The 22,337-nt window shown below is 48.1% G+C and overlaps 2 protein-coding genes across 2 annotated transcripts; both read left to right on the top strand.

Annotated features, from left to right (window-relative positions):
• The first annotated feature begins 6,646 nt into the window (after positions 1-6,646).
• Positions 6,647-7,833, top strand: LOC102449232 (proto-oncogene Mas-like). Its single transcript, XM_006110340.3, has one exon. The coding sequence runs from the start codon at positions 6,647-6,649 to the stop codon at positions 7,694-7,696; it is 1,050 nt and encodes a 349-aa protein (XP_006110402.3). The 3' UTR covers positions 7,697-7,833.
• Positions 7,834-16,135: 8,302 nt separating this feature from the next.
• On the top strand, positions 16,136-18,475 carry LOC102448991 (proto-oncogene Mas-like). The gene has a single exon (XM_006110339.3). The coding sequence runs from the start codon at positions 16,136-16,138 to the stop codon at positions 17,102-17,104; it is 969 nt and encodes a 322-aa protein (XP_006110401.3). The 3' UTR covers positions 17,105-18,475.
• Positions 18,476-22,337: the final 3,862 nt, after the last annotated feature.

The raw sequence follows: 22,337 nt of genomic DNA, 5'->3' as shown, positions 1-22,337 counted from the left end.
CATTCCACGTCTCAACTAAACCCAGGTCTTCTCAATGGGCCACGCATTGTTGCGCTGTTAAATGTGGAATGTGCTGCTTAACGAGTGTGGCAACATTCTTGTTTTTCCCTAGCATGACTGCAGCACCGTCTGAAGTGAACATCATCATTTTCATCAGGTCCAGTTTATTCCGGGTGTAAAAATCATATGTTTTTGCTGGACCAACTTTGGCGGGTGCTACACCGAGCTCTCCCTGCTCTGGGCTCTCTCCATCTTGCTCACTGGACCAGTGGCATTTTTTATGGTGCTGCAAATGGAGAAGAGAAGTATCACAATGCTCCAGTGGAAATGCTAAGGGAGATTAGAGAGGCTATAAAAATAAAAAACTCAATAATTATAATAGGGGATTTCAATTATCCCCATATTGACTGGGTACGTCACCTCAGGACGAGACGGAGAGATAAAATTTCTCGATGCCTTAAATGCCAGCTTCTTGGAGCAGCTGCTACAGGAACCCACCAGGGGAGAGGCAATTCTTGATTTAGTACTGAGTGGAGCGCAGGATCTGGTCCAGGAGGTAACTATTACAGGACTGCTTGGGAATAGTGACCATTATAACATTTAACATTCGTGTGGCGGGAAGAACACCTCAGCAGACCAACACTCTGGCATTTAATTTAATTTCAAAAAGGGGAACTACGCAAAAATGAGGAGGTTAGTTAAACAGAAATTAAAAGATACAGTGACTAGAGTAAAATCCCTGCAAGCTGCATGGACATTTTTCAAGGACACCATAGCAGAGGCCCAACTTAAATGTATACACCAAATTAAAAACCATAGTAAGAGACCTAAAAAAGAACCACTGTGGCTTAACAGCCATGTAAAAGAATCAGTGAGAGATAAAAAGGCATCTTTTAAAAAGTGGAAGTCCAATCCTAGTGAGGTAAACAGGAAGGTACATAAACACTGACAAATTAAATGTAAAAATGTAATAAGAAAAGCCAAAAAAGATTTTGAGGAACAGCTAGCCCAAAACTCAAAAAGTCATAGCAGAATGTTTTTTAAGTACATTAGAAGCAGGAAGCCTGCTAAAAAACCAGTGGGGCCCCTAGATGATCGAGATACTAAAGGATCAATCAATGACGATAAAGCCACTGAAGAGAGACTAAATGATTTCTTTGCTTCAGTCTTCACTGCTGAGGATGTTAGAGAGATTCCCAAACCTGCACCGTCCTTTGTGGGTGATGACTCTGAGGAACTGTCCTAGATTGAAGTGTCATTAGAGGAGGTTTTGTAACAAATAGAAAAACTTAACAGTAACAAATCACTGGGACCGGATGGCATTGACCCAAGGGTTCTGAAAGAAAGCAAATGTGAAATTGCGGAATTATTAACTGTGATTTGTAACCTACCCTTTAAATCAGCTTCTGTACTCAAGGACTGGAAGACAGCTAACATAACGCCAATATTTAAAAAGGGCTCTAGAGGCAACCCTGGCAATTACAGATGGGTAAGTCTAACGTCAGTACTGGGCAAATTAATTGAAATGATAGTAAAGAATAAAATTGTCAAACACGTAGAAGAACATAATTTGTTGGGCAAAAATCAGCTTGGTTTCTGTAAAGGGAAATCATGCCTTACTAATCCCAGAAAATCCAGGCCGTATGGTTGGCATACAAATATCACATTAGTGGATGTGCAGTTGCATGAGCCTCTGATTTGGTGCTTATGTGGTTAGTTCTAGTGATGATGTCGCTTTTACAGATATGTGGACAGAGTTGTCAATGGAGTTTATTGCAGGGATGGGTTCCTGACGTGTGAGGTGAGTTTGCTGGAAAGAATTTGCTTCAGGTTGGGGGGGGTGCCTGTAAGTGAGGATTGGCCTGTCCCCCAAGGCCTGTGAGAGTGAGGGGTTATTTTCCAGGATAGGTTGTACATTGTTAATGATGCACTGGAGGGGTTGAAGTTGTGGCTGTAGATGATGACCAGTGCGGTTCTATTGTTTTATCTTTTGGGCCTATCTTGAAGAAGCTGATGCCTGGGAGCACATCTAGCTTTGTCAATATGTTTTATCACTTCTCCAGGTGGCTATTTAAGTTTTAAGAATGACTGATAGAGATTCTGTAGGTGTTTGTCTGTCTGTGGGGTTCTAGCAGATCCGGTTGTATCTTAGAGCCAGGCTGTAAACAATCGGTTGGATGATGTGTCCGGGATGGAAGCTAGAGGCAGTTGTCATGGAGTGTGGGGGAATCACCAGGCCCTGCACCCTCATCCGCAGCCAGATGTGACCCTCATCCAGCAGGTAGAATAGAAGGTTTATTCGTTGACAGGAACACAGCGTAGCATAGGACTGATGTGAACACAGGGCCCAAGAGCAGGCAGTATTGTTCCTCTCGGGGAGAAGGGGTCTCGGGCTTTTCTCCCCCCTTTCTGCTCTAAGCCCCTTCTCTCCTCCTAATACAGCAGAGACTGACCCATTCCCCAGGCCACAGCCCCATGTCAGCTCTGGCTACCCCTTTGTTCCCTGGCCCGGGGCCAGGGCGTTATCTACTGTCCCCTGGCCCTCAGGACTCAGAAGTTGCAGATTCTTCCCCAGTGAGTCATGCCCAGCCTCCCTGGCTTGTCCAGATAGTGTTGCAGTGCCCAGGGAAACTGAGGCAAGCACACACACATAGAATCCTTACAGAACAGCACGGGACAGTAGAATCACATACACTCCACAAGGCAAACAGAGTGAATCCAGAGGCAAACAGAATTCATATAGTCCCCGTTACCTCACACATGTAGGTTTCCAGTAGAAGGTGGTAGAAATGTGTCTTTTAATTGTACTCTCATGTCAAGGAAGTGGCTCTCTCGTGTGGACTGGTCCAGGCTAAGGTTCATGGTGAGGTGGAAGTCGTTGAAATCCCTGTGGAATGCTTCAAGGGTCTCCTTCCCGTGGGTCCATATGATGAAGATGTTGTCAATGTAGTGTGAGCCGATTAAGGGCTCTAGGGGAGGAGAGCTGAAGAAAAGTTCCAGCTCAGCCATAAAGACGTTGGCATATTGTGAAGCCGTGTAGGTGCCCATAGCTGTGCCACTGTCTTGAAGATTTAAGTTGTCCACAAATTGGAAAGAGTTATGGGTGAGGACAGAGTCACCGAGCTCAGTCACCAGGTGTGCAGTCACCTCATCGGGGATAGTGTTCCTGACAGCCAGGAATCCCACATCAAGTGGAATGGTGTAAGAGCTTCTACAGCCATGCAGGGCAGGTTGGGGTTTTCAGGAAGATTCCTGATGTTCTGTATTTTCCTCAGCATGTCAGTGGCCACTTGGCACAGGCCACCTTTCAAACAAGTTATTAAAATACAAATAGCTAAAGACAAACCATGTTGGCAATTGCCTACATTTAGTGTAGATTTTTAATAACTGCCACTATTGCTCCCAGGTAAGGGGTGTCTCTTAACTTGAACCTCTGCATCATCACTGAAAGCAACTTGTTGAGCTCAGGCTAACATTAGTACCAACCGTGGAACTTTCCCTTGCAACAAACCCCGTTGCCAAGTTTGTCCACATATTTACTCTAGTGGCACCATCACTGGACCTAACTTTGTCAGTTACATGATCAAGAACACGTATTCCTGTTCATCCAGAAATTTAATTTATGCCATCATGTGCCAACAGTGTCCTTCTGCTATGAATATTGGACAGATTTCTCAGACACTTCTCCAAAGAATTAATGCCCACAAATCAGACATCAGACATCTTCACAAGGAAAAAACAGTTTCTTTTCATTTCAGCCTACCTGGACATAGTCTTAATGACCTTACTACATGCATCTTACTTCAAAGAGACTTTAACACCAGATTACAGAGGGAAACTTCAGAACTGTCATTCATGCTTAAATTTGACCCTTTAGGAATGGGCTTTAGATGCTAATTACCTGAACCATTACAAAGATAGCTTCCCACTTATCACCCCCTGAATAGCCATTCATTGACTCAAATAACTATTCTCTCCCTCCCTCCCCCTCACCTCACCTTACCTTCTGTAATAAATCTGATTTGTCAGTTTAATAATGTGTTCACTTTTTTCATTGTATTCCTTTGGTATATATGGTCCTGCGAATTGTCTTCCAGAATATGATCTGAGGAAGTGGGTCTGGCCCATGAAAGCTCATAACTGACTAAACCATGTTGTTAGTCTGTAAAGTGCTGCATAGTTTTTCCTTTTGTTTTAGCAAGATCAGGTGAGCGTAACTTAGTGGAGAACGACATTTAGATTTGTCACTGTTGAGGATGGAGAATGCTAGTTCACACACGTAACCTGCTTCTAAACATGGAAAGAATTCTCAATACCCAGGACTCCCGTGGGTCATAATTGGATCCCAGCTACCGATCGAACTTGGGTGCACCAATAGCGTAAAACTACCACTTTCACACACACGTTCCATTTTGAGCTGCTCTGCTACACACTGCCCAGTGACAGAAAACAGCGTGCTGAAAATTGCAAATGTTCCTCTGTGGTTCCTGAATCAGACAATCGTTCTTGTCTCGATTCAATAATTTTGCTCACATACCTTTCTATAGACTCATTACATTGGGTCCCAACGGTATCAAATAGTGATTTCAAGACAAGGGAAAATGTGTCACCTTACACTGCAGATGCTTAAGTTAGAAAAAGTGGACGGTAGCATAGAATTCTGTCCCTGTTTAGTCCCACCCCTGAATTCTCGTGTTAAGTGAGTTGAAGCACAGTGGAATATCCACCTTAAGAAGCCATTTATCATCCTGTAATTAAGCAACACCTTTTCCTTTCTGATCCACTGTGGTTCTTTGCAAACAATTTAAAAAAGCGGGAGGGGGGAGAACCGGGGGGCTTCAAGACAGAATATTGACTCCAGTGAGTTACGACGGGCCATGATGAACATGATGAATATCTGACTCTTCCAAACGCTGGTGGCTGAGACATGAGAATAAAATGTTTAATTCTAACCAGCTTATCCACCACAAGATTGAGTTTCAGCATTTTACTGCAGAGACGTGGAATTCGGTGAACAGCTGTTGCTTATGGTTGATAGTTTGCAATTTGGCCTTCAATTTTGTCACCACTCCAGCTTTCTTGCCTCTCACTGAGGATGTCCTGTCTACATCTGGACTGATTGCTTTTGTCCAGTCCCTATCCAGTTTGGTCAGAGCTTCCACCAAACTACTGAAGAGGATATTTGCTGTTACTGAGTCTCTCATTAGCCCCAATTCTTAGATAATACAATAGAGTGCTACACGGCAGCTGATTAAAGAATAAATATTTTTCCTCTGATGATTTGAAGAAATAAACAATTGTTTCTGACTCTTTTTTGACTCAAGGAAAATGTTAACTACTGAGTGAAAAAATAAAAACTGGAGTATTTGAATTCTGAAATTTCACCACCCTTGCTTGTGGAGGTGGGGAGTTCAAGTGCCTCTCGTTCCCATTTTCCTCCACAGACAGGGCTCCCTGGCCAGACTACAGCTCCCACGTTGCACCACAGTCTTCCCACTTGGGGAGAGGTGATAGTTGGTCATGCTACTCACCTGGATGTAGTGGGAGATTTAGTTCTGTAGGATGGCATGGCCCGTAGAGAATGGCAGCACCAGGTAACTCAACCTACGCCTCTCATGAAGCATCACAGAAAATAAAAACATTGCAGTTTATAACTCACATATGTCCATTAAGGGTGTTTAGTTTTCTGACAAAAAATTCAAATATGCAAGGAAAATGGACATTAAATAAAAAGCCCGAAAACAGGTGATTTCTCAACTAATGCAACAGATATGGGAAATGTTTTACCCTTCCCTATGCTATCTTTCTTTGCGCCCTAACAGCTTTCTACTACATCAATCTCATCTGATTTAATCATGAGCCAGGCGTTTCCTTTACTTTTAGAGGAGGAGGAGCAATGTACAGATCTTGTCATTACTGGATATTATCAAACTGCCCTGTATCTTATGCCATGGTATCTGTGTCTCACCCACAGTGTGGGCAAGACAGTTCTCTGCTAACCCTTGCAGGTGCTGGGTGCAGAAGCTGCACTGGGACCGGCAGGGACATCCTCTGCACCTGGATAACACACGATTGCTTGGAAAATGTGCCCAAGAAGAACCTCCCTGGAGAACTTCAGTTAGTGACCATGAGACACTGAGAAGAGGATCCAGCCCAGCCCAGTTCCTGTGAACACGCGACTCAGGTCCCAGGGAGCCAGGTGAGGGACGGATTCACTGCTCTTTGCCACCATTGGTTAGACAGGATTATTCTCTTCCTCTCCTGCTATCTCCTCTCTCCCCTTCCCTCGCATGCTGTTTCCTGACCATCCATGGCCAGCCAACATCTTGTCCCATTTCTGACTCTTTGTCCTTGTTTGTCTGTCCAGCTCTCCTGCTGGGTTTCATTCTCTCTCTGCCACTTGACGTCATTCCAGGCTGTGCCCCACCCCTGGGTCTTTCACCATTTCTCTCTCTGTCCCCAGCATCTGCCCAAAGCCACTGGGATCAGCTGGTCCAGAGCAGGAGGCTGGGTAGGAGCTGGAAGAAGCAGTGATAACACAGCACTGGGGTGTCAGTTGCTAATTTCCCCATCTGCTCTCTGCCAACAGGCGTGTGCGAGAGAGGAGCAGCAAGGGACACCCGCATCCCACGGCAGCAGTTTCATGATGGCCGAGCTGAGCACAGAGTCCCTGCGACCAACAGCCTCTGGCTGGTATAACAAAAATGAATCTAATGACACTGGATTTGGTGGATTCCACGTGCATTATGCCCCTTCAGTGACCATCAGCAGCATCATTCTGATCATCTGCCTGTTGGGGCTGGTGGGGAACGGGATCGTCCTCTGGTTTCTGGGCTTCCGCATGAAGAGGAACCCCTTCACCGTCTACGTCCTCAACCTGGCCGTCGCTGACACTGGCTTCCTCCTCTTCTCGGTTGCCCATCCTGTAGCTTCTATGCTGGGATATACATTTCGTAACTGTGCTGCTTTCTTTTATACATTACTGCTGTTTACAAGTTATTTGACGTACAGCACCAGTCTGTACCTCCTGACGGCCATCAGCACCGAGAGGTGCGTGTCCGTAATCTACCCCATGTGGCACCGATGCCACCGGCCAAGGCACTTGTCTGCCATCGTGTCTGCCCTGCTCTGGGCTCTCTCCTGCCTGCTCTGCTGTCCCGTGGCCATTTTTTGTCTAGATCCCTTTAAGAGAAGCTGCATCAATTCCCTCCTCCCCATCAGTGTTCTGAATGTCCTGATATTCTCCCCCGTCATGGTTCTGTCCAGTCTGACCCTGTTCATCAAGGTGCGACGGAGCTCACAGCAGCGCCCGCCCGGCAAGCTCTATGTTGTCATCCTGCTCACCGTCCTCTTCTTCCTCCTCTTCACTCTCCCTCAGAGCATCCACTTCTTCATGTGCTCCTGTTATGTATTCAAGCACAGAGCGATATTTCACGTGCTGGCCTGTGCAAGCAGCAGCATCAACCCATTCATCTACTTTCTAGTCGGGAGCTACAGGAAGCGACGATTCTGTGGTTATCTCAAGGTCGCACTCCAGAGGGTTTTTGAAGAGCAGAGAGATTCTGAAGAAAGCAAAGACACCCAGAGCACAGACCCAAAGGAGACGATCCTTGCAGAAGTCCAGCCTGGAGACCCTGCTCTGGGAATAGAGGTTTCGGATCATCCTGAAATCAAAGAACTTCGGGAAAGGCCCTGACAGGACTTGCTAATCCGTCCTCATCCTGACTCGGAGCATAGTCCTGCCCTAGAGTGGATCACCAGGACTCTGTGCAGTTATGAAGACACCAGTGGGTCTCATGAGGCCAAACTCTGCCCCCACCCCAAATCGGAAAGACTGAGCATTGTGCGTTGGAACTGGAATGGGTGGAAATTGGTAAATATTGCATTTGATTAATATCAGAAGAACTGAATTAAACGGGACCTGTGTGTTGTATAGTCCTGCCTTTATCTTACGCAGTGTGAAAGAAGCTATTTCCATATAGTTGCATCTATATTTGCATGTCTATGCAACCACACTTAAGTTGAGGCCCTTGGCATGTGCTATGAGTATCATTGTGGCCCCCGGGGCTTCCAAAGTTCAGTAGCCCTGCTCTAATAGAAACCAAATGCATACGTAATGTGTCTGCACAAAGACCTCTTCATCAAAATAAAGTCCTGATGACAGGAAAAAACCTGCTTTACCATTGTGTGCTCAATAAATGCAGCGTTTTGCCTTTTGCCCACATAAAGATGCCATTTCCTTCTTATACGCATAAAATCAAAAGATTTGGACATATTACAACCAGACCGTTAGTGCATTTCATTTGGCAGTGACATTTCAGTCCCTTCAGATTAAGGGCAGCTTCTCGCGCGTCCTTTCAATTCCAGGTGGTGTTTCACACCTGGTATCAGGGATGTTTCTTTTAGGGGTCCCATGAAAATCAGCCACATGGAGCCAAGATATGAGCCTTTTTAAAAAAAATCTATTCACAGCTCTCTCTTCCCCCTTACACCTCCTACATGTGGTGAAACTGTGCATGCAGCATCTGGGCAGAACATCTGGGCATGGGTCAGCCTGGGACCGCCCGCACCAAGCAGGACTTCCCTTGTAATTCTTGCTCCTATGAGTTCTCAGTGCTCCCAAAACTGGAACCAAGGCAGCGAGGAGGAGGAAACAGCCTGTTCCAAATACAGGGGAGACAAGAGCTAGACTTGTGAGCAGGAGAAGGAGTAGGTTGGGGCAAAGGGCTTGAAGAGGGGGAGTCATTGATTGGGCTTGAGGGGGAAATGGAGAGACAGGGCAGACTGGAAGCCCATGAGGCCGTAAACACAGAGCTCACGCTATGAACTCAGTGAATGGAGTGAAGATTAGGATTGGCTGGGCAGAGGGTGGGAACAAGGCGCTGCAGAGGGTGGTTGGACTGGGTGGGTCATGAAGGCAGGAAGAATGAGGGCAGAAGATGGACGAGGAACTAGGCCTGCAGGAGGACAATGGGGCTGTTTGGACAGAGAGACTGGGACAAGGATATGGAGGGAAATGGGAGCCAGTGGGGATGGGGCAGAAAATGATCAAATGAAGAGCCTGGGATTGGCTGGGACAAGGGACCTGGAACCACTTGCTGAGGGAGGAGACAGAGGCAGGCAAGTGTGATGGACCGGTCCGGTTCTGGGCACAGCTCAGGGCGAATTGTTCAAACTCAGGGCTCCTTACAGCCCTTGACTGGAAGCCGCTCCCAAAGAGGCCACAAACCAGTTGCACAGAGTGCTTCAGCTGCCAATCCGACCAGCGGGAAGCCTCACGAGCAAAACCCCTCAGACAGCCCAGCTCTCCCTGTGACACAATCAGCCCTGGGCCTACCACATAGGTGAGGGGCTATAGAACCCAATCTCACCTACCGTGAACGGGTCTCTCCAGTTCCAAAGAACCAGCCACAAATCCCCGGTCAATATACATTCTGGATCTTACCACATTCTGGGCCAATCCTTTAGACTCTATCTAAAGGGTTATTTCTAAAAGAAAGAGAAGCATGAGAGTAAGGTTATTAAGGAGAATACATTACATACATCAAATCACCAAGTTCTCCATGCAGGCTCTTAGCAGAGATGTTACAAACTGGTATCTTAAACATCTCCGGCGTACATCCTATATCAGGATGGGCCAACGATTCTTCCCGGTTCACTGTTCCTCACAAGGCTGCATCTGAAATCAGTAGCAGAATTGGAGACAAGATGGAGTCTGCCTCATGGCATTTTATATCCATCCCTGGTATCTTTCAAGCTGGAGCATGTCAAATGGCCCATTGACCTATCCTGGTGTCCCATGTCAGCAGTCATGATATTGGCTGGTGTGCAGGTCCCAGACACATTCCTCAGGTGTGTATTGGCCTCTCTGAGAGCCTTGTCCCTGGAGCCTTGCTAATTAGCATAGTCACTGAGGGTATGTCTACACTTGCCCCCTAGTTCGAACTAGGGAGGCAAATGAAGCATACCAAAGTTGCAAATCAAGCACAGGATTTAAATATCCCGCACTTGATTATCATAATCGCGGCTGATCGCCATTTTAAAATGGAGGTAGCCCAATTTAACTTGCCGTGTGTAGACGAGGTAGTCCGATTTAAAACCCTTCCCTTGAATTAACTGTTCTTCTGTTCATGCCAAACAGCTGTGCAACCCTGTGGTAAAGCGTGTGTCTCGCACCCTTCCACTGCTGGTCATACGGCGCATGCCAACCCATTCCTGCTGGCGGTGAGTGCATTGGGTCAGCGGGAAGCCGTCAGTGCGGTGGATGGAGTTAAAGGGTCCAGCTGTGCTGCTGGCCCATGTGGGAGTCTGTATGATTGATTGAAACACCACAGGAATAAGTTAATTAGAAAAATCAGAGGGGAAAGGAGTAATTAAGAAGGTACTTATTTCCATACTTGTTAACATTGAGGTTATAGCCTCAGGACCTCAAAAGCCTCTAAATCGGGGGCTGGGATGATCTGTGAACACAGTGCCGAGGATGTTCCAGTCACCTTCTCTCTGCTAACAGGTGTGTGAGAGAGGGTGGCAGAGAGAGACCTGTACCTGCAGCAGAGGTTTTTCCATGATTGAACTGAGCACAGTGTCCCTGCCAGAGCCCAGCCTGCACTGTGGGTAGGGTAGGGAAGGGGCAGTCCTGGACTTTTTGGAAGCGTAACATCAAAGAACACTGCAGAGCGGTGGGAAAACGGAGGCAGGGGAATGTGCCCCAGGAAATGCGTCTAAAACTGTGTTTCACGTGCTAGCTAAAGAAAAAGCGACGAGGAGTCCTGTGGCACCTTATAGACTAACCGAAGTGTAGGAGCATAAGCTTTCGTGGGCAAAGACCCACTTCGTCAGATGCATGCATCTGACGAAGTGGGTCTTTGCCCACGAAAGCTTATGCTCCTACACTTCGGTTAGTCTATAAGGTGCCACAGGACTCCTCGTCGCTTTTGCAGATTCAGACTAACACGGCTACCCCTCTGATAGCTAAAGAAAGGAGCACATGGTTTTTGTAACCTTTTGCAAAGCCTGTGCATCTGTCTGCTTTGCTTTCACATGCCCCTGAAGAGCTGAAGCTCTAAACAAGGCAGTGCTTAAAGTAATGGGGCATCTTGGAGGGGTTAGCACTGGTCCAGAGCAGTGTTCCCACTAACATTTTTTATCGATGAGTGGAGGGAGTTTTGTCTTGTGCACCAATACTGAGGTCATAGAATCAGATCACTAGAACTGGAAGGGACCTAGAGAGATCATCAAGTCCAGTCCCCTGCTCTTACAGCAGGTCCGAGTACCAGATCGTCCCTGACAGGTGTCCGCCTAACCTGCTCTGAAATATCTCCAGTGATGGAGATTCCACAACCTCCCTAGGCAATTTATTCCAGTGCTAAATCACCCTGACAGTTATGAAGTTTTTCCAGATGTCCAACCTAAACTTCCTTTGCTCCCTATTAAGCCCATTGCTTATTGTCCTATCCTCAGAGGCCAAGGAGAACTGTTTTTCTCCTTTCTCCTTGTCCTTTTAGATACTTAAAAACAGTTATCATGTCCCCTCTCTGTCTTCTCTTTTCCAAACTAAACAAGGCCAATTTTTTCAGTCTTCCCTTTTCAGTCTTCCCTCGTATCTCATGGTTTCTAGGCCTGTAATCATTTTTATTGCTCTTCTCTGGGCTTATTTAGCTTGTGGTGCACTATGACCCCTAGATCCCTTTCTGCAGTACTCCTTCCTAGACAGTCGCTTCCCATTCTGTATTTGTGAAACCGATTGTTCCTTCTTAAGTAGAGTACTTTATTTATTATGAAATCATATAAAAAGAAAATAATACTGCAACATTTTCAGTAACCATTTGATATCTTACACATATCTGTTTCTTTGAGGCATAAAACAAAATTGTCCATTTTCTTGACATAGCAAACAAAATCATTAATACTGATACATGAAATGAAATAGTTGTTACAGTTTATGCTTGAAATTAAAGATTATGTCTCTTGGCTTGACACATATGGAAAAATGCTAGCATTTTTATATATGCAAAAGTGTATTGATTGTCTCTTTTGTGTTGTGACTTGTGAAACAAATTTAAACATTTTGTTTTGATACAAGAAATTACTTCTTTTATTTTCTTTATACAGGCAGTCCCCGACTTACGCGGATCCGACTTACGAACGGGGCTTTCTCGCCCCGGACGTCGAGGTAGCTGATTGCTACCTGCGAGCTCCGGGCGAGAAAGCCCCGTTCGTAAGCTGCTCCGGTGCCCCTGGTCTGCTGGAGACTGTCTCCAGCAGACCAGGGGCACCGGGCGGGTTCCCGCGCTTCTGAGGCTTTGCCAGAGCAAAGCCTCAGAAGCGCGGGAACCCGCCGCTGCTGCCGCTTCAGTCCCCTGCCTGTGGTCTGCTGGGGACCGTCCCCAGCAGACCACAGGCACCGGGACTGAAGCCGCAGCCGCGGGGGGGTCCCGTGCCTCTGAGGCTTTGCCAGAGCAAAGCCTCAGAGGCGCGGCACCCCGCTGCCGCTGCGGCTCTGCTCCCGTATCCCTGGTCTGCTGGGGGGGGGGCGCGGCTAGTGTGCCCCCCCCCCCAGCAGACCAGGCTTTTGTTTTGGACCCTGGAGCAGAGCAGCTGGGGCTGCCAATTGGTCCTGCAGCACCTTCTGGGCACTACTGGACCAACCTGGCAGCACCCCAGCTGCTCTGCCCCAGGTCCTGATTCAGCCGCTGCTGGTCAGTTTCAGCAGTGGCTGAATCAGGACGCCTGGGGCAGAGCAGCTGGGGTGCTGCTGGGTTGGTCCAGTAGCGCCAAGGAGCGGTGCTACTGGAGCAACCCAGCAGCACCCCAGCTGCTCTGCCCCAGGCGTCCCCAAGTCAGCCGCTGCTGAAACTGACCAGCGCTGACTACAGCAAGCCCGAGGCAGAGTTGCTCTGCCCCAGGCTTCCTGGAATCAGCTGCTGATCAGTTTCAGCAGCAGCTGACTTGGGGAAGCTTGGGGTTCTTAAAGTGAATCTGTATGTAAGTCAGAACTAGCGGTCAGTTTCAGCAGCGGCTGAATCTGGACGCCAGTTCCGACTTACATACAGATTCAACTTAAGAACAAACCTACAGTCCCTATCTTGTACGTAACCCGGGGACTGCCTGTATAGGAGACCACTAATCACAGTTATTGGTATGGTACCTATAGCCACTAGTTGACACTGCCAGGCTAGATGATGGGGCCTTTATTTGCTGCTGGTCAAAGGTCTTTTGCCTTTAAAATTTGTCCTGGGTTCATACACAGTATCAAGGTTTACTTTTCCATCGCTTGAAGTGGTACATTTAATCCCCATTAGTATATCCAAATGATCTGCTTTCAATTTGCTTCATAATTTAGTTTTTTTGTTATTCATAAGACCGAAGTCACGCTCACAATCAGCACTGGAAGCTTGACATGTTGCACATCTGTCCACCCGTTGTAACACTACATTGCATTGGTCTGCATTCTGTAGAATGAAAGTCACCATTTCCTGCAATATTCCTGTCATCTCTGCTTCATGTTTCTCTGCAATTATTTATCTGTAAGCCTTGTATTGGCTCCCAATGAACTCCCTCTCCTCCTCCACGGTTTTTGGGCAGATGACTTCACTTGACTCAAGTCCAATATTTTTCTGTTTGTCGTCTAACTTGCTAATATTTCCTGTGCCGAATTCACACTTGATTTGATGTGATGGAAGTGAGGCAAAGACAAAAGGTGCCCATTCGTTGAATTCATTCTTTGCAAACCTCTTATCAGATGATCTCACAGCTAGCAGATGAAACTTAGAATAGGTTCACTGTGGAATTATTCATCTGCTGTGCTTGATGCAGTTATATTTTTTTCATAGTGTTGCTCTAAGGCAGTGGTTACCCACCAGAAGATTAGGATCTACTGGTAGATCTTGGGGCTTCTGTCAGCTGATCCTGACGGGTTTCAGTAGGAAGCGCTCAACCGCTGGCACTTCATTTGTCCCTCCAGCTGCTGTCATGCTGCTCCTGTCCTCTGCCTTGGAGCTGTCTTTTGTTTCAGCTAAATCAGACTAACACGGCTGCATCTCTGTCACTTTTCTGTCATTCTCACAAACACACGCTGACCTTCACTCTCATCTCCCGATGCAACACACACATTGGGGGTTGTTACTTCTTGTACTGCTTGCAAAGGGGGGTAAGTTTTGTTTTTGACTGGTCTGTGCTTTTCTTAATTTTCATTTCTCTCTTACGCTTAAATGTAATTCGGTGAATAGTGAGTTCTAAAACACCCAACCTGTCATGGCTGAGTCATTACCTCTCTGATAACTGCTGCTCCTAGAAGTGGCTGGCATGTCCCTGCAGCCCCTGAGAGAGGCAGAGCAGGGGGTCTCCACAGGCTGTCCTTGCCTGCAGACACTGCTCTGTAACTCCCGTACAAAGGGTCTTCAAAAACGTCTCTATTGTCTTCATGGTTGGCCCTTGGTTCCACACATCAACTAAACCCAGGTCTTCTCGATGGCCATGCAGTGTTGTGCTGTTAAATGTGGGTTGCACGGCTTGAGTTGTGTGGCAACACTCTTGTTTTTCCCTAACGTGCTACAGCACCATCTGAAGTGAACATCACCATTTTCATCAGGTCCAGTTTATTTCGGGTGTAAAAATCATATGTTTTTGCTGGACCAACTTTGGCCGGTGCTACACCGAGCTCTCCTTGCTCTGGGCTCTCTCCATCTTGCTCGCTGGACCAGTGGCATTTTTTTATGATGCTGCAAATGGGGGGGGGGGGGGGGAGCATCATGACGACACATCTCGTGTGTGTCGAATGCCCAGATTTTTGCTCCTCTCATGGTTCTATCTTTTTAGATTCCACCCATCAAGGTCTGACATAGTTCCCAGGGATGTCGGACAGCAATACTCTATACCATTGTTCTGTGCATTGTTCTCGGCACCATTGTTCTGTGCAGTCCTCTTTGCTATTCTCCCAAGTGTCCGAACCTTCCTTCTTTGTTGCACTGTAGAGAATTGCAGTGAGATATCACACACGAACAGCAGCATGAACCTGGTTCTTTACTATTTTGTTGAGACCTGCAGAAAGTGGAATTTAAAGGGATCCATCAAGGTCACACTGAGGAGTGGCTTTGAAGGGAGGGTGGATCTCACAGAGGAGGCAGAAAACCCCTGGGCCAAGCCAATGGAGATGGTCAATTAAATTCCTACAGTGCTCAGCCTGGGAGACTCTGCTCTGGGATGGAGATTTCCCCACATCGTAGAATCAAAGAACAAACAGCTAATTTATCAACATAAAAAAAACAGACATATGTGACCCTCCCCAAGGCTGCATTTATCTGCCCCATAACAGCTACATCGATAACAACTACATCGATCTCATCTGATTTAATCTTGGGTCAGCAATTTCCTCCTCATTTAGGGGAGCAGGAAAAATGTACAGAGCTGTGTTCCTTGATGTTATCAGACCACCCCGTGCTCATGAGACCTCCGGATGCTGTGATCTCTGTGTCCCACCCTCCAGTGTGGGCAAGACAGTTCTCTGCCTAGAGTTGGCAGGCGCCGGGTGCAGAAGCAGCACAGGGACTGGCAAGGTGGAAAACGTGCCCAAGAAGATCCTCCCTGGGAAACTGCAGTTAGTGACCATGAGACACTGAGATTCTGAAGAGGATCCAGCCCAGCCCGGCTCCAGTGAACACGCGGTTTGGGAGGAAGGCAGGTAAGAGACACTTGGAAGGATTCACTGCTCATTGTCACCATTGATTGATTAGACAGCATTATTCTTTTTCTCTTCCACTATCCTCAGTCCCTCCTTCCCCCGATGTGGGTCCCTGACCATCCATGGCCAGCCAATATCCTGTCCCATTTCTGTCTCTCTGTCCTTGCCTGTCTGTCCAGCTCTCCCCCGGGTTTAATTTTCTCTCTGCCACTTGCTTTCAGTCCAGGCTGCTCCCCACCCTTTGGCCTTTCTCTGTTTCCTTCTCTGTCCCCAGCATCCTCCAAAGCCCCTGGGATCAGCTGGTCCAGGGCAGGAGACTGGGGAGGGGCTGGAATGAGCAGTGATAACACAGCGCTGGGGGATCAGTCGCTGATTTCCCCGTCTGCTCTCTGCCAACAGGTGTGTGTGCGAGAGAGGGGGAGCGGGGGACACCAGCATCCCGCAGCAGCTGGTTCCATGATGGCCGAGCTGAGCACAGAGACCCTGCCATTAGCATCATTTGGCTGGGATGACGAATATGATCTTTACAACGTTGCATGCCCAGAGATTGATGGCCATGACGTGACCATCATGAGCATCACTCTGATCATCAGCCTTTTGGGACTGGTGGGGAACGGGATCGTCATCTGGTTCTTGGGCTTCCGCATGAAGAGGAACCCCTTCACCGTCTACGTCCTCAACCTGGCCGTGGCTGACACTGGCTTCCTCCTCTGCTCGACTGCCTTTCTTGTAGCTTACTGGGTGGGATATCCGGTTTGTGGCTTTCTTGAGATTATTGACATGTTAGTTCTGTTTGCAATGCTGTGTGTGTGGATGAACAGCACCAGCCTGCACTTCCTGACAGCCATCAGCACCGAGAGGTGCGTGTCCGTCCTCTACCCCATCTGGTACCGATGTCGCCGGCCAAGGCACTTGTCTGCCATTGTGTCTGCCCTGCTCTGGGCTCTCTCCTGCCTCCTATGCTGTTTTATGGTCATTTTTTGTCCAGATTTCATCAGTGAAAGCTGTAAGGCTTCCCTCCTAAACATCTTTGTTCTGAATGTCCTGATATTCTCCCCTGCCATGGTTCTATCCAGTCTGATCCTCTTCATCAAGGTGCGTTGGAGCTCCCAGCGGCGCCCACCCGGCAAGCTCTATGCCGTCATCCTGCTCACCGTCCTCTTCTTCCTCCTCTTCACTCTCCCTTACAGCGTCGAGCTTCTCCTCTCCTACCTGGACATATCTGAGCCCACTTGGATGTTTCATGCACTGGCCTGTGCAAGCAGCAGCATCAACCCATTCATCTACTTTCTAGTCGGGAGCTACAGGAAGCGGCGATTCCGTGGCTCTCTCAAACTCGCACTCCAGAGGGTTTTTGAAGAGCAGAGAAATTCTGGAGAAGACAGAAATGCCCCCAGCAGAGACCCAATGGAGACGGCTGTTTAAATCCCTTCAGCAGCCAGCCTGGGAGACCCTTTCTGGGCATGGAGATTTCCCTAGATCCCGGAATGTGAGCTCACAGAAAGGGAAAGGACCTTCCTAATTCTCCCCCACCCCTGCTCCAGTGTGGATCCCCGGGACTCATTTCCACTGTCAACCACTAATAGTTTTCCTGTGGCTTGATCTGGTTCCCACTGGAATCAGTTAGGAAAATCCAAGTGACTTGCGTGGGAAGAAGTCTCAGAGGGGTCGCCGTGTTCGCCTGAGTCTGCAAAATCAGGGAGGAGTCATGCCATCTTAAAGACTCACAGGTTTATTTGGGCTTGAGCTTTTCTAGGTGAAAATCACTTTGTCGGGAACAGGAATGGGCGCATCATGGTCTGATTTGCTTTGTTTTTGTAATGCCACTAACAAGAAATTTGGCGAGTTTCCCCTGGTCTCTAACGGATGCCCTGGAGCCTCCCCATTTGCCCTGTAAATAGGCAGAGTAGTACTGCAGTGGCCAGGAGAAATGGATAAGAGGGGGAGGGGAGGCAGGAGGGGAAAAATAGCAGCATGAATGCAGGATTGTCCCCTTGTAATGCATTCCCCATCCCGCTCCCCTGCAGAGACCCTTCCGTGGATGGCAGGGGATCCTTCCACACAGCTCTGGATTGCTCATCCCAGCTGAGATACGATTCCCCTTTGTGCCCATGGCAATAATACAGACTAACCCACGATCGGTCAGAGTTCAGTCCATCTAGCAACATTGCCAGGTTGCAAGGGATGGCCTGTCGCTGGGCATTGGAGAGACAGAGAGAGGAGAGCTCTGAGCGCAGAGGGAAGAGACCGAGGTGGCCTGGTTCGGAAGAGAAGCCATGTGCAGGACTGGGGACCCGGGACCCGCTAAGGGACTCTGAGCTTCACCCCACGCATGCACCAGCATGGCGAGGAAAGCGAAGCAGGGCAACGGGCTTGGTGTTTGATGTGGTGTCGAGATTTGTGTACGTCGTGCACTCGCTACAGCAAAGAGGGATTGATCTGAAACCCTTTTGCAAAGGCTGAGTGTGCGTTTGCTTCACTGTCCAGTTCCCTGAAGAGTGGCACGGGAAACCCTGTCTGCTCACAGGACGGTCAGTCTGGGAAAAAGTTTGTCTAAGCTACAGAGAGGAGGATGGAGCTGTGGGGTGTCTGCAAGAAACTCTCTAGTGATCGCTGGTGCTGCCGCAGGAGCAAGTCAGCTGATCAGCATGTCATCAGGGAATCCTATGTCAATAATATCTCTATTCTATGGCTGATTGTGTTGCTAGTGTGTTGGGCTTTAGGAGGCTGAGGAAGTTGCTAAAGCCCACGCTGTCTATCCTGTATTGAGCTATATGAGCCTGAAGAACTGGTGCTGAAAGAGAAACTTAAAAAACAACCAATGTTTTGGTGGCACTTTAAAGACTAACAAAACAGGTAGGTCAGCGGTGTCCAACCTTTTTCAGATGGGGACCCATTTTGACAATTCAGGAAAACTTGGTGACCCAAGGCAATTCAAAAACTGGGGGAGGAGGGAGGGCAGAGCCACCTGGTGAAACACTTGACGACCCTTTTGAAATGTAATGGCAACCCATATTTGGGTCCTGACCCATAGTTTGGGAAACTCTGATGTAGATGGTATCATGAGCTTTCATGGGCACAGCCCACTTCTTCAGATGAGCTGTGCCCATGAAAGCTCATGATCCCATCTACATGTTTTGTTAGTCTATAAAGTGCTACCAGACCATTTGCTGTTTTTTAAGTTTATCCTCTACAGATTAATTCGGCTACTTCCTGAAGCTGATGCTGAAAGGTTCACATTCGAAAAAAGAGTTTCAATATAAGCTATAAAATTCTACACAAACTGTGTCAGCTAAAATATTCTGAGTCGTGAAGAAATGTGCAGTGCACATACAAAAGCATCTGGACAGCTAACCTTGGTCCCTGGTTTTGAGCCTTAACATTGGTCTACAGGTCAGGCTGATTAATTTGAAAAAGAGGAAAAAGGGTTTATTCCAGGCTGATGCCTCTTAGCCTGAGAGACAGCTCCCCACTCACCCTGCATCCCAAGAGGCATAACGGGGCGGTCGACAAAAGGGTTTTCTGGCGACAGGGGAACGTCCAGACTGCCCCGATCTGCCGACAAACAGCTGATCGGCAGAGCGGGGCAGCCATTTAAATTTAAATGAAGCCGCGATTATTTTAATCGCGGCTTCATTTCCCTCTGCCGATCTGGCTAATCTACATGCCTCCGTCGACGGAGGCATGTAGTCTGGACGTACCCACAGTCTGAGTGTATTTTGCTGTGGGAAGAAGAACAAATTGGACAATGCTCTCACTGGACTGAACTCCAATTTTAAATTGTAGTTTTGTTGCTGACAATTAAAGAAAGCCTGGGAGGGGTGGGGCTTTTTCCCCTGGGTGCGGTTGAGTTAGATACTAGAGATGGAAAAAATCAGCATGATCAAGGTGCACCTGGTGGACAGTGTGAGACTTTCCTACAATCAGAACAGGAGAAAAGTGCTGGGTTGAAAGTGTTGGGGAGGAGAAACCTGCAAGAGGAAAATTAAATGCAGAATTTTTCTCTCATCATAAACACCTGCTATTGTAAGAGGTCCTGTATGTGTTGACCCAAGCAGTGCACTCTGCAGAGCTTACTTGTCTACATTTAAAAGCCAGAGGTGCAGTGGGGGACTTGTGTGTGCTCCATGATGTGGGCCGTGTCGATTTGTGCAGCAAGCCCAGGAGAGCCCCATGAGACCACAAACCACATAAGGATCAAAGGTGCCTGGTAATAGACCCAGGTAATTGGTACTGGTCATAAGTTGAAAGCACATGGCACCACCAGCTCACTAAAAAAGACCTTGGAAACCACACTCCTCACGGATACAGATCCAGGTTCAGGAAAGGGTCTAAACTGACAGCATGATGGATAGAGATGATCTAATCAGATCACGAGGTGCAGGGCGATGGGTGGTATTGAAGTAGCGTCGGAGAGCGGTAACCCGGCAACATCAGAGGGTGAAAACCTGATACGTCAGCAGTGATGTGTAAGTTGTTAGAACCTGTATATAAAGTGGTGTCTTGGGGAGGGGGGGTGTCAGTCTTTGGACTACTCCAGAGCGCTGTGGTACCGGTGCAGAGCGACACATCAGTGTGGGGTGTGGGGGTTTTCCTCTCCTGGGACTCCGACACCCTCTCACACAGCCCCCACCCAAGTCTCCTTCCTTTCCTTGTGCAGCTTCTTTCTCCTCCCCCACTCTCGAGAAGAAGTCCACGTCAGTGTGCTTCTTGCCAGGTCGGTGCAGAAATTTCCCACTAATGGAGTCATTCCAGTGATATGGAGTCCATATGCTTGGTGTTTCAGTACAGTCTACTGACAACTATTTCTGTACTTTGCTTATGACCAGTACCAATTACCTGCGCCTATTACCAATTCGTGTTCTGCACTCTCAGCCCTGTTTGTGACAAGTTCTGTGAGCAGGGTCCAGCTTCTTGCTCACAGCTTAGCTTTGCTTTACATTAGCCATGTTTTGTCTGTTGTTAGCTAGGGATCAGTCCTCACACCAGGCCTGTTCTACATGGACGTAGGTTTTAGGCCTTTATGTTACTGCACCTGTAAGCTGGGAAAATCACACAGCACCCTTGGGAAATGCTTCCCCACTCACACATACAGAGTCGGAGTGGAGAAAAGAAACTTTTAATAAAAAGGGAGGTAGGTTACCTGGCATTGGTTTGGGAAACCACCAGAGAGTTCATAATCAGAACCAGGAGTTACCCTCCCACCCCAATTAGGGTGGGCAAAGTCCTTTTCCTCTCAGGTTCGTAAGTCCAGCAATGTCAATGTCCCCTTTACACACCCTGCCCTGCTCTGAACCCCACTCACACTTGCTGCCCTTGGTCAGGGCAGACCCAGAGTTCACCTCACATCCTGAGTGGCAGGAAGTAAAGAGGCAACTTCCTCACATCGCAGGTCACTCCCAATCAGCCCTGTTGGCCACTCATGAAACCTCTGCATCACCATCCTGCTGGCTGCTCATCGTGCTGCCGCTGTTTTCCTGGCTGCTCGTTGCATGTTTCTGCTACTGACCTGTTAGCTCTGTCACCATCCACTCACTGCTTCTGCCGGCTTCTGATGGATTTGGTTATGGGCCAAAGCTAGTGATTTCAGCTCTTGGCCCAAAGCACAGTCCAGCCACAAGAAAGTCCAGCATCCACTGGAGTAATTTAAATAACAAAAGAGATTCCTTATGGAACCTGACTTTAGCTCTATCATTGAGACGAGGAGGGAGGGAAGGAGGAACAGGTTGAACTAATCTTACAGCTTGTGCCCGGAGGACTCGCAGCCTGCTGAGTACTACCCTCCCCAGCTTAATCTCACAGGACTCTGGAAAGCAGGGGCAAACTGTATTTACATAGACACAGTGCTTGTTTTGGTACTCTGGGGCAAAGTCATTGAGAAAAAAAAAAAGGAAGGAAAACTTGTTGGCCATAAAAAAATAGAAAGGAAAACTTGTTGAGGGAAGAAAAAAGCCAAAATGCAGATGCAGCCCCTTTAAAACTGTGCTGGGAGTAGGGGGGGAAAAAGCCATGCCACACTGGGAACAGGAAAAAAAAAATGCCGCACATCCCGTCAGAGGCCAAGCTGCCCCAGGAAAACAGGTGCCGGTATGCACAGGGGAAATGGGTACCTTTTCTGTGGGCTGGGAAAATAGGAGATGGTATGCCGTTCCGGGCCATACCGTCACAAAAAAAGCACTGCATAGACACATCCGGGGTTTCTCCTCCATTCTGGTTGGCTGTAATGGAAGCATTTCTTCAGACCCTGCTTACATCGTTAAGGGTGGCTTTCTGTGCTATCTGTCCCCTAAGGCTAGGGTTGCCAGGTGTCTGGTTTTGAACGGGACAGTCCAGTATTTGAGCTTTCTGTCTGGGATAGGGTTACCAGATGGCTTCCAAAAAAATACCAGACACACATGATCTCAGATGGGGGGTGGGGGCGGAGGTGCGGACCAGCTGGGAGAGGAGCAGTGCTAGCTGGGCGGAGATTGAGGGGAGTGGGGCTGGGTGAGAGAGTTCGGGGAGAGGGGGAGAACTGGCTAGCGGGAAGCAGGGTTGGCCAGGAGTGGGGAATTGGGGCTGGCCTGAGGAGATGGGGGGGACCAGCCTGTGGGAAGCAGGGGGGGAACCAGTTGGCAGGGAACAGGGCTGGCCGGGAGGGGATCAGGGAGAGTGGGGA

This window comes from Pelodiscus sinensis, chromosome 5 (assembly GCF_052426305.1).
Source record: "Pelodiscus sinensis isolate ZL-2025 chromosome 5, ASM5242630v1, whole genome shotgun sequence".
Lineage (NCBI taxonomy): Eukaryota > Metazoa > Chordata > Testudines > Trionychidae > Pelodiscus > Pelodiscus sinensis.
Note: the sequence above shows the minus strand (reverse complement) of the source record. Positions and strands in the feature narration are given on the sequence as shown.

Coding starts and splice junctions, on each gene's coding strand:
- LOC102449232 (XM_006110340.3), top strand. CDS start 6,647: ATGGCCGAGCTGAGCACAGAGTCCCTGCGACCAACAGCCTCTGGCTGG.
- LOC102448991 (XM_006110339.3), top strand. CDS start 16,136: ATGATGGCCGAGCTGAGCACAGAGACCCTGCCATTAGCATCATTTGGC.